General features: G+C 36.4%; 1 protein-coding gene across 1 annotated transcript in view; it reads right to left on the minus strand.

The window, feature by feature from the left end:
• ARHGAP42 (Rho GTPase activating protein 42) overlaps positions 1–13,122 on the minus strand; it is a 428,597-nt gene that overhangs the window by 100,856 nt on the left and 314,619 nt on the right. Inside the window, exons 9-10 of the mRNA XM_036743492.1 lie at positions 7,907–8,007; positions 5,358–5,467 (exon numbers count right to left, since the gene is read on the minus strand). Coding sequence (XP_036599387.1) covers positions 5,358–5,467; positions 7,907–8,007 — 211 coding nt within the window. The remainder of the gene's footprint in view (positions 1–5,357; positions 5,468–7,906; positions 8,008–13,122) is intronic.

Below are 13,122 nucleotides of genomic sequence, written 5' to 3' on the forward strand. Positions count from 1 at the left end.
TTTATACATCTAGACATTTCCAGGGACTATCTAGCTATTTGCTAACATAACTGAAGGTATTTCCCAATACCTTCACCAAAAGGAAACTAATGCTAATTAAATGGGGAATAATTCAACTCGAAACTATTTCCAGGACTCTTGGAGAGAGCTGTAACTAGAGCTATAGATTTTCTACAGCATTAAATTGTAAGACTGATATGAAGAATGAGACCACTTTTAGGCACTTGCTTCTTATAACCTTCCTATTGCCATTACGATGATTTCCCATTTCCAGAAAGTACATAGGAAGAAAAGGATAACCACTGATTTCCTAATTCTCGGTGCTCTTGGCTGTTGCCTAAGCAGGCTAAAAATCCTTATATGATCACTTTTTGTCCTTATAACAAGAGATAATGATGGTCATGTGTAAGCTTCTCATCTCACAAAACCCTTCAATATTCACATTCCAACAAGAGGATCATCTAATCGCTTAGAAGCTATTGAAAGGATGATCTCTTTTCTTCTAAGAAAGTCCAAGATTACCAGTTATTCAGAAATGGCTATAAAAATGATGAAGTTCATTTTAACATTTTGTCCTGGCCAGCAAAGTTTGAAAAATCTCACTTCTTCCTTATTAAACATAAATTTCAAATATCTGATTCCTGCATTTCAAAATATGCTATATTTTATTAAAAATCAGGGATTTGCATTTCATAATATTCAGTTCTTTAAAGCTTTCAGCTTCTTTTTGATGCAAATTACAAACTCATATTACTGAAAAAGAGGGACTTTGGCTTCCATAAGCTGAGAGCTAAGTGAATTTTCCTAAGGAAAGAAAATTTCTTTTTGTCAAGAAAATCACTGCCTCTTATAGATGGAAATTCCAAAACTATGTGTGTCAGCCCAACCACAGTCTTACCTGATCTCATGATCTAAAATTTCTGGAACATAAATCACTAATGCAGAAAAAAGGGGGAAACAAAACAACCTTGCCATACAAAGCTAAAAAAAGACAGATAAAAAGGAGTAATCTCAAATGCATGACTAGGTCAGTCAATAGACTTCTTCTCAAAATTATGGCCAATGATTGTTACTTCAATATTTAATATTAATTACTGTCACATTGTCTGAACCTTAATGCAGCTTTAGCCAATATGAGTCCACTAGAAGTTCACATCTCTCTCCAAAAGAGGAGCTTTTTTCTTAGGAAGTGAAATGCTACCTAAAATGAAGACATAGGATGCCTTTTGTCACGATTATTATCATTAAGAACATATATCTGGAAAGGTGTAGGTATATCTGGAAGGTTGCAGAAGTCTTCTAAACATGTAGAGAGGTGGGAAAACTGGAGGACAGGATGGGAGAGGGGCTTTTAGGGTAAGGGAGAACATAAGGTTACAGGGATAGGGCAAAAGGACTGAGTAGGAAAACAGTGAGTAAAAATAAGATGGAGGGAAATTCACAAATAGTAATTATAACTTTGAATGCAAATGGGATGTTTATAGTAGCTCTCTTAGTGGTGGCAAAGAACCGGAAATTGCAGAGATCCCCATCAATTGGGGAATGGCTAAACACGTTGTGGTGATAAGCTCAACAATCTTAGAAAGGTATGGAAAGACTTGCACGAAATCATAGAGAGTGAAGTGAGCAGAACCAAGAGAACATTGTATATGGTAGCAGCAATATTATTTTAAGAATGACTTTGAACAACTAAAAACTGATTAAAAACAAAGGACATAGAAAGAAAGATGCTATCTGCATCCAGAGAAAGAAATGATAAATGGGAGTATGTATAGAATAATTTTACATTTATATACCTATTTCTGTCTAATGATAGCCATCTCTAAGGCAGGGGGACGGGAAGAAAAAAATACATGATATGTTAACTTTGTTATATATTTAAAAAGAATAGCAAGTTGTACATTTTTGCCGTTTCATGTGCAATCATCTTTTTGTCATAGTGTTATGGAAATGCTTACTTTATTCTATAAATTAAAAATAAAATAAATTTTAAAAAAATTAATGTAATCAAAATTATCCATCTTGTATCCCATAAGAATTTTTTAAAAAAATTTTTAAAAGAACAAATAATACAATAATACAGCTTGGCACAGAGTTGGGAAGTCAAGCAATCAATGTCAGGCAGTTTATTCAACCTCTCAGGACCCCCGTATAACTTTTGAAGAGTCCAAACTCCAGAACAGTTCCTCTCCTATAGTAGCAGATTCCTCAGTTAATTCCCCTACACCACTGAAATTATAGGTCCTGATCAAAAACAATAAATATTAAGCACCATACGAGAAAGGGAAGAATGATTAAACATCAATAAAAAAGACAAAACAACCAATAGAAAATGTTAAGTGCATTAGAGCAGTGGTGTCAAACTCAAATAGAAACGGGGCCACTAAACCATACATAAAGATCCCTGTGGGCCACATAGTGACTTTAGAAAAGTACATATTCTTATTATCTATATTTCATTATATTTTTCTTTATTCTGTTAAATATTTCCCAGTTACATTGTTATCTGTATTGGGCTGCTGCCAGGAGTTTTATGGGTTCTATGTGACCCATGGACTATGCATTTGACCCTTCATCACAAAGCAAAATATGAACATGAGATCTTAGTACATGGCAGTTTTTGGGAAGGCTTCTTTAAAAAGGTGGAATTTGAATTCAACTATTAAAAACATGATGGAATAGGTCAAAAAGTAAAGGGATGGCATTCCCGGCAAAAAGCCCGGCCTGAGCAAAGGCATGGAGACTTGAAAACATAGTGAATATTAATAAAACAGAGAGCTGTTCAGTTTGTCTGGAACAGAGAATTTATAGACAGGAAAAATATACGATAAAGTTGGAAAGATTTTGGAGGGCTCTGAATGCTACATAAAAAGAGTTTTATTTAGTAGGCATTAAAGGAGCTACTGAAGATCTCAGAGAAGAATGGTATGAACATATATGCATTAGAAAAATTATTCTGGTATATGGGGGGAGAGAGAAGATAGGAAGACATGTAAAGAGGCTAATGCTACTGTCCAGATGAATAATAATGAGTAGTAGTAAAAGGGTGGTATTAGTAGTAAAAGAGAATGATAAACGTGAGTAACATCGCAGGGATAAAATTGATAAGTACTGGTTACCCCTTGAAAATGAGATAACAGGAGATGGAAGAGATAACCCTAAATTTACAAATAACAGTGTAGTGCTGCACATCTCTGTTGTAAAGCATGAAGGAGAAGCAGGTTTAAAGGGAAAGAAAATAAGTTTGGTGTTGCAGAGTACATCTCATATTCTCAAAACTAGATTTCTTTTCTTTCCCTTTCTCCTTCCAAAATGAGTGGTAATACACAAACGAAGTATGTTCACAATGATAAATAGGACAGTCTTATCCAAAAGTATTCTGAGCAAGGTCTCAATTACTCAGTGACTATATCGGAAAACACACAAACACTGGTTTTAACCCATATAAATCACATTTACATTTTTTTCCTCATAGGATTTAGAGAGGATACAGGATGTCCCAAAAGACTTTTGCGACATTATGCATATTCCAACATCCTCTTCTCAGGGATATGGAAACAAAGGTCCAGAAAAGTTATGGGAACTGTATGAATTTACATAGGTGTGTAGGAAAGCTGAGATTCAATCTCAGATTCTCACACTTCATATTCAAAGCCCTTTCCACTACAGCATGCCACCTTCTTACTCGAGGGTAGGAGACTCCACATGTTGTCGTTAGTTTCAGCTGACTGAACATTGAGAATGGAATACTAGCCTAAATAACTTAACATAGTTAACTCTCATAGAAGATGCCAATCCAGAAACTGGAAAGAAGACTCAGTGTCTTCTTTAAGGTCACTTTATCAAAACCACATATGTGAGGTAGGTGGCACAGGGGATAGTGTCGGGCCCGGAGTCAGGCCCTTCCTGAGTTGAAATCTCATCTCAGAAACTTACTAGCTATGTGACCCTAGACAAGTCACTTAACCCTATTTGCCTCAGTTTCCTCATCTGTAAAATGAGCTGGAGAAATAAATGACAAAGCACTCTAGTATCTTTGCCAAGAAAACCTCAAATGGAGTCACAAAGTCAGACACGACTGAAACATCTGAAAAACAACAACCATTTATTTTTTTTGTTTGTTTTCAGTGCTTCATGCTACCAACTGCCACCCCACCAGGACTCTGACAATATTTGTTAAAAAAAAAAATTGCTGCTCCCTCCAGTAACTTCTCCTGAAGTTGTCTGAACTATGAATTGTGTAAAAGCGAAAAAAAAAAAAACCTTTTCCTCAGCATTTTCTGACATTCAAGAGGAAACCTGGACAAGAATTGCACAGAATATGGAAGGAGGACAATACATCAGGGGAAGGAGTAGCTACACCCTTGAAATCTGTAAAAGTAGATCAAAGCAGAAATTTCTGGTGTCACATGAACATAGCCTAAATAATAGTTCTGGGATTTTTGTTTTGTTTTTGTTTTGGCTAGGACCTGTGATTTCATTGGTGCACAGAAATCCTGGGTAGGAAATTCCTCTATCATTGAAGGTCAGGAACTGTATATGTAACTTGTAGATTTTCATCTAGAGCTCCCAGAGGTTTGGTGCCTAGTCTTAAGGTCACATAGGTAGTTTACGGTTATAGAAGGCCTTTACTTTGAGATCAGCTGTCTACTCACTATTCAACACTTCCTAGTACCAGTTAAGGGGAAGGGAAATGAATTAGCATTTATATAGTATCTACTATGTGCCAGGCACTATGCTACATGATTTACAAATATCATCTAATTTGATCCTTGCAACAATCCCCATTATATAGTTGAGGAAACTGAAGCAAAGAGGTTCAGTGACTTGTCCAGGGTCCCATAGCTAGTATGTGCCTACAGCTAGACTTGAACTCAGGTCTTCCTGACTCTAGGCCCAGCACTCTATCCACTGCACCACCAAGATACTCAGTGAAGTAGTCATATTTCTACTTGGTTATTGGTTTCATAACTCTAGGCTATCATGTTTCAAGTGTGACAATCCAGAAATTTATTAATAGAATAAGTTCAGTACAATGTAATGACTACATTTTGAAAGTAAGAGGTATGATACATCCTTTGGTGCTGCTTGGTCTAAGCGTTTCAACATTAGACGATCACATGTTCTTTCTCTAATGCGCAACCACTTACATTGTCACTATGTTTCTATTCTGGAAAGTTAACGTTCTGTGAATGTGTATGTTGTGACACTGAATTGCTTTATTTTCACAGGGCTATATTACTATAGCACTACTACTACTACTAATACTAATAGCGAACATTTATATGTTGCTTTAAGGTTTGTAAAGCACTCTGCATACACTTGTTTCTCAGCATAAAATAAAGAAAAGTTCAAACCTTTCAACCACTTCGATGTCAAAGCAGAATCGTTTGTCGATTGAATCTGTCTTTCTTCGGATACAAGATTTTAATTTAAACATTTCTGGTGAGCTAGTGACAAGACCATTCTGTTAACAACGAAATCACATATTATTAAAGCAATGCAGCAACTTAATCCAACAATCATTTAAGCATTAAAACATGTGCTTCTTCCTTTTTTAAGAGATGTGGATAGAAAAACAAAACAAAAAGCCCTTGAGGAACATTATTTTAGTGGAGAAGTGAAGATGGGAATGAAAATATCATACAAACCTTTATCTAAAACTACATGGATTATTCTGTAACTTCTCCATGGAATCTGGAAAGCCACGGAATTTGTGGACATAATGATTGCCCTTTCACTTTCCCTAATAATTAATAGCCAGATAACTTAAAATATAAAGCTTGATTTTATAGATAAAATGGATTAGGATATACTATAATTAATATTTTTATAAATTTACTTTCACTTGTGTACTTGTTCTTTTTAAAAAGGAGGATTAGTACTAAACTACTCCCATAACATATAGTAATTAGTTATAAAGTATATAATTTGTAAAAGAATAATAAAATTTTTCCCATGATCATTATGACATTCTTTTTGGTATACTATGACTGAATAAACTGTACAATTATTGGAAAAAGGAAATAGTTAACCTGTAACAGTCTCACAGTTTGGTAACAAATTAGATTTCATGACCATCCAAAAGATGGATATACTAAATTCTGTAATTCTAATGGAATTCTATAGTCACAGTCTTATTGTACTGAATGATCATTGCCATCTGACTTCTGTATAGGTGAGAGTACCTGACAAGTAAGCTCTTTGATAACTGTGTTCATTTATGATTACTGGTTAAGTCTAAGACAGAACATATAACAAATTCTGCCTTATAGCAACTAGTATCATAGTAAGGTTTCTATTAATTTTTCTGGCAATAGTTTGCTCCAAGATAATACCTAGTTTATTTGAACAATCTTGAGTAAAAAGAGAATAGATTTTTTAACTAGTAGCACAACACCCAGGACTGCATAGTTCACTATTCTTTGCACCATAACATTATTGCATAATCTCAACTGAAAACTTCTCAAGGGGAGAAACTGGCTGTTTAACTTTATACAGAACCCTGATAGAATATATTCTGTTAAATAAATGGCCCTCCCTTTTTTCAGAAAAACAAAAGCTGCTCCCTGCCCCAACTTCATTTCTTCTTCATTAACATATCCTTTAATTTAATTCACTAAAATCTACTAATAAGCAAACAGGAGCCATGGCAGTCTGTTTGTTTAAAGAAATGGAGCCAATTATATTAAAAAAACTGTCAATATGCATGAATATGTATACTGGATATAAATTTCATTATTGCTAAATACTTTAAAACTTATATCTTGAATTACAAAGAATTTCTTAGCTACACCACCTTTAAACATACGCAGGGTAATGGAAGTGTGGGTTCTACAACTTACCTTTCCTACTAAACTGTCCCATTCACCATTGAGCAAATGTAGATCTAATGATCACTCTGACAAGTTCAAATTCACAAGCTCTTTAATTCATCCTTATATACTTTTACAAGAAAGGAAATAGTCGATGTAAAGTCATTACATGCCCTCCTCCTTCAAAGTTAAGAAAAGCCTGAAATGCTATCTTAGTTCACGAGCTCGGAGCTAGGAAGAATCCTGGAGAGGTCATTTGGGTCAAGCCTCCTCCTTTTACAGATGAAGAAACCAAGGCCCAGGGAAGGCAAATAAACTGTACAAACTAACAAAGGCACGAACTAACAGACTCCATACTCTCTCCACTATGCCACGTTAATAGGCAATCACTGAGTTTAGCTGAAGCACTCATAGGCATTTGTGACTTTTAACTTTTGGTACAGATCTCTGACTTCTTCAGCACAGAGTACTGCCAATATGAAAACTGCATTACCACCACCAGAGAATAGAAGCTCCATCTTTGAAGGCTGTCTTGGGCACTGAGAAGTTAAGAGATTTGTCCATGACCATGGCAAGACTTGAACCCAGATCCTTTTGCTACAGAGCCAGTGCTCTTTCCACTTATACAATACCGCTTCGAGGACCTGTGTTCAAGTCTTGTCAATAACACAGAAGATGCACTCGGTGCCCAAAACAACTTTTAAAGACTGACTTGCTCTGTAGTTAAAGGATCTGGGTTCAAATTTGACTCTGACATTTATCTGTATAACACTTAGGTAAGTCACTTAACTCTCCTAGGCCTCAGGTTCTTTGACTATAAAATAGTTTGACTAGATGGCTTTTGAGCTCCCTTACCGCTCCAGCATAATCTGATTTCTGATTCCAAAGCCAGACCATTATCTACTACACTACACAGTCCCTTGTTTGTGACACAAAACAAAATGCTGACTGTTCTATTTGCTTATGTGTCAGTAAGAATGGAGAAAACAAAGATTGAATAAAATTTATTAAGAACAAATAATCAAAGAAAGATGTTCGTTATATACATAGATAGAAGTTTAAAACAAGGTTGCACAGTTGCCCCTACTCACCACTTTTCCACTGGACTTCATCTCTGAAATACTCATTGTGAATGTTTTGCTTCCCTTATCATAAGTGCAATAATGTTTAATCCATGTGAAACCAAGAGGTCCTAAAGTGAGAGAAGACAAATTAGATCCTACAATTGATTATATTATCAGAATCCATGTATGTATATTGTTTCATATCATGGAATATATCATTACATTTTATTACCATGCTATGGGTTGTAAGATTTGGGGTGTATCCTAACCTACCAGTGCAGGATGCCATTAAAATCACTGAGGACATTGTCTGACTTTCTTATATAGACTGAAGGCAATCATGCAATCATGCAACCTCCTTATGTCTACCCCTCCCCCAGGGCCATAGCACAGGTATGGTGACAGGAAATGGTGCTTCACTATTTCTGGGAATCAGGTCAGAAAGGAGAAGGTAGAGCAGCTACAAGGTCACTCTAACATCATTATGCTCCTGAATGACTTCAATGATGGCAACCCTACATTCACCACCTTCAAAGTAAACACTGCCTCTCTCTTCTTACAGTAGCTACTGTTGATAATGCTCAAACTGTCTCATGTGGGAAGTCTAAAGCAGAGATGTGACAACTATTCTGGGCCCCAGGAGACTACCTAAATTACAACTCCAGGAATCAGATGGAGCAACAAAGCTGGTTATGTGTCTTGCTTACCAAGATCACAAGTATAGAGCAGCAGGTCTTCATATATCGCAGGTTACTGGGGAATGTATTTCCAAAATGAGTTATTTGCTCAATGGAAATTTATAAATAAATGGTTTCTCTGTTACAATCTTACTAAGCCAAAAAGCATTTATTACATGCCTACTATGTTGGAGGCACTGTGCTAAGTGTTAGAGAAACAAAGAAAGGCAAAAAAAAAAAAAAAAAAAACAGTCCCTATTCTCAAGAAACTACCAGTTCAATGGAGGAGAAATTGCACAAACAACTATGAACAAACAAGAAATATACAACATAAATTGGAGACAATCACAGAAGGAAGGCCTTAATATTACAGGGTATCTGGAAAAAAAATCTCATAGAAAGTGCTATTTTATTGTAATATATGCACAGAAATAGCCAAAGTGAGAAAGGAACCAAACAATGCTTCTAAAAGAAAAAAAAGAGTTGGATTATAAGAGAATAAGGACTGGACTGGAAGTCAGATAATGCAGGATCTAGCCCCAGCTCCACCTCATCCCATCTGTGACCCTGTATCATACTAATCTCCATGAGCTGTAGTTTCTCCATTTGGAAATGCAGGGAATCCAAGCCCTGAATCACACAAAGTTGTGAGGACCAAATGATATGACATATATGAAAATTCCCCCCAAACTGCAAAACACTATATTATCAAAAAGCCATTATAAAAAAAATTCTCCACAAATCTATGAATTCTCTAGCTTTAGAACTGACAACTGTAAGGGTTATACATAATGATACACATGTGGCCTATGTTGAATTGCTTGACTTCTTAGGGAGGGTAGGTGGGAAGGGAAGAGGGGAGAGAATTTGGAACTCAAAGTTTTAAAAACAAATGTTCAAAAACAAAAAAAAAAAGTTTTTAAATACTAAAAGATACATTTATCTAGATCTTTGAATTTTAGAAAGCACTTAACCTGTTGTCTTATATGATCCTCTCAACAATCCTGAGTCAAGTGTTATTATTAGCCCCATTTTATAGATGAAAAACTTGAGGCTGAAAAGAGATTGAGTGACCCACCCAGGGTCATAGAGCTCATAAATATCTGAGGCCAGATTCAACCTCAGGACCACCAGAATTCCCAGTCTAACATGATGCTATCTAACTGCACCAAAAAAACCAATATGACTTGCCTAAAGCCAAACAAGTAGTAAACTGAAAATTAATAATTTGAAGCAAGATCTTCTGAGTCAATTCCTGACTGTTCCCACAACATAATGCCAATTCATGGAAAAGAAAAAAATCATCGTATTTCAGGCAGAGCAGGTTATCATGCAACACTTGCAAGAGTCCAGAATGGAGCCAAATGAAGAGTGTGGATTTGTTGTGGTTTTTATTGTTCAGTTGGGTCCAATTCTGTCACCACCTTAGGCACAATATGCCATTCCAATGTCTTATCTTTTAGCATTTTAATACCATCCAAGGGGTTTGCCATGATACAGCAGTGAGCCAGAATGGGACAAGGGTGTCCATGGATAGGTGCAAATCTGCAAAAATGCCTCCCTGACTCCACGTTAAGTAATCTAAAACATATGCCCTGCTGACAGTAAGAAAGCAGTAATTTTTGGATACAAAGAATACTATGAAGTTACAGAACTACAGCATTGAGAGGGACCCACAAGAGTCATCTGGTCCAACTGAATTCCAAAGCATTAACTCCAGCTATAAAATCCTGAGGAGTAGTAATCTAGCTTCTATCCCAAGACCTTCAACAAGACAGAACTGAGAAATAATTACTGATAACCAATGATTTGGGGAGATTCAGAGTTTCCTCTTTTTTTCTATTTTAGAGACCTCAGTCTCTCTGAAGGTCAACTTAACCCTCTCTATCTTACCCTACCCAACCCTTACAAGTACTCTCTAGTCTAAGGTGAATTCCATTCAATCAAACTTGGGTGGAGACAGACCCTCTGGTCTAAACTGCCCAAGGCTGGGGGTAGTCTGGATATAGAGACACTCTCTCAATCCAAGGGTAACACATTGTCACTCTCAGACTCTCATTGTTACAGTCATTCTCTCATTAATTGTTAACCAATCAGAGTCGATTCCCACCCTGGGGAACACCTACTCTTAGAAGGGTATATAAACTGTGAGCCCACTACCATGATTGCCTTTGGTCTAAGAGAGAAAGCTAAATGAACATCCTTTTTTTATTAATAAACGTGCTGACCCTATTAATAAAATGATTAAATTACCCAGAAATTATGTCTCTCAAACCTTTTTAATCACCACAGAACTTTCTCACAAACTCAACAATAGCTGTGTGTTTCAGAAAGAAAACTAGGTGTTCATTTCCTGTTCTTACAGCAACAACTCTGCAGATTACAGTCATCCTAGATGTATGATGGTATAGTCTAAGAGAACCATTTACCGATGAAAAACTGGTTGCAGGAAAGTAGCATTTACTAAGTGATTACCAACTATGTGGCAGTTAGGGTGTATATAAGACTGAGAAGGAAGTTAAAAGTGTTCACAGTTGAGAAATTCCCTTTTCTGCAACTTTCAGAAATTATTTTCTACAAGAAATAAAATAACTGTCTTTGTTGTATGGTGTATATATCATAATGCCATAATGCTTTTCCTTTCATCCCCAACTCCTGGTTTCCTTGGCTTCCTTCAAGTCCAAACTAAAATCTCACCTTCCACAAAAATCCATTCTCAATACTACTTAATTCTAGTGCCTTTCCTCTGTTCCTAAATTTCCTGTTTATCTTGTATACAGCTTGCTTATACATATTTGTTTACGTGTTGTCTTCCTCATTAAACTGTGGGCTGCTTGAGGGCAGGAACTGTCTTTTGCCCCCTTTTGTGGCCCCAGCACTTAGCAAAGGGCCTAACACATAGTAGGCACTTAATAAATGCTTACTGACCGACCACTATGATATTAAGAGAAGACTGTCACATACCATGCATAAATGAGGCAACCTTTTCCTTTCCATGCTAAGTAATAATTTAATAGCATTTTTTTAAAACACAGCATTGTGTGAAAAGTTTCATAATCAATATGAAAACGATAAAGAAATGATATAAACTCTGGAAAAAAAGATGACTGACCTTGGAATAGTTGGGCTTTTTAAATCACAAATAAAATTAATGACCAGATTCCTTCAAAATAAGTGGTCTTTAGTTTTCTATTTTGCTACTTAATGAAGCAAGGACATTTTTCCTTTGGTTTTTTTCCCCTTACCTTAATATATGTCAAGAATGCGCACCATTTTCATTTATAATTTCACTCTTTAGGGGAGTTAGATGTTATCTACTATAATAAACCATATTTAATTTGTACAACATAAGTTTTATTTTAACCCAATTCTGTGCTAATATGTTCACTCAATTTTCCATTAAGAAAGCTATCTTGTGATCTAGACTCTGTAGGAAAGAGTGAGTATTTAAACCTACTTCATGGACTTTTAATTAGATTCACAAATTAAAACCCTTTTCCTCTGTCATGTCTCCAGCTTGGGTACCATGAATTTGAAAGCTTGAAGTATTCTAGTCATCACTGTGATAAATGATATTGTTGCAGACCAGGCTTCATCACATGTCAATGAACTTATATATAAACATGTTTAAATGGAGGAAAATGTAAAGAAAAAAAATATTTATTAAAAAGCCCCTGGGGTCACATTTATTTCAATGCATAAATCTCTCTAGTTTTTAAATTATGGGGTATAAAGTACCTTATAAAACAAAAAGAATTATTTTAATTATTTTCTATTCACACTTGTAGCAATATTTTATAATTACTCACAGTTTTATATTTGTGCAATGCAATATGACAAAATAGAAAATTTTAATTACTGGAAAGTTGAAGCTATGGAAACACTTTTCATGCCATTGCCATTCTGTAGAGATAAATTTGTGAGATAATATCATTCACAATGTGGTATAATGGATGGAGTGCTAGTCTCAACTCAAAAAGACAGAAGAGGAAGGTGAAACATTAAACAAATACGTATAGAATAATGGTTAGTAACTAAGCAGGCATTTCACGAAAAGGTGTCTTTGCTTCTTTTAATATTCAGTCTAGGGGGACAGAGCCAAGATGGCGGCTGGAAAGCAGGGACTGGCTTAAGTTCTCCCCCAGGTCCCTCCAACACCTGTGAAAAATGGCTCTGAACAAATTCTAGAGCTGCAGAACCCACAAAATAACAGAGGGAAGCAGGGCTCCAGCCCAGGAAGCCCTGGATGGTCGCGGGGAAGGGTCTATCGCATTGAGCTGGGAGCAGGGCATAGCACAGCCCAGCCTGGGCCACGCCAGGACCAACAAGACCAGGAACCAGGCAGAACAGGCGGTAGGGCCCTGAATCATTGAGCTGTGCCCATTACTAGACTTCTCAACCCACAAACGCCAAAGACAACAGAGAAGGTTAATGGGTAGAACTGCTAAAACGGAGTGAAAGGAGTGCACGGTGGGCCCTAGCCCCAGGGGTGTGAAAGTGGTGCAGTTCTGGGGCTGCTTCCAGCTGCAATTGCATCCAGCTCCATGCCCACCAGGTGGGAGGAAT

The sequence above is a fragment of the Trichosurus vulpecula genome, chromosome 2 (genome assembly GCF_011100635.1).
Source record: "Trichosurus vulpecula isolate mTriVul1 chromosome 2, mTriVul1.pri, whole genome shotgun sequence".
Lineage (NCBI taxonomy): Eukaryota > Metazoa > Chordata > Mammalia > Diprotodontia > Phalangeridae > Trichosurus > Trichosurus vulpecula.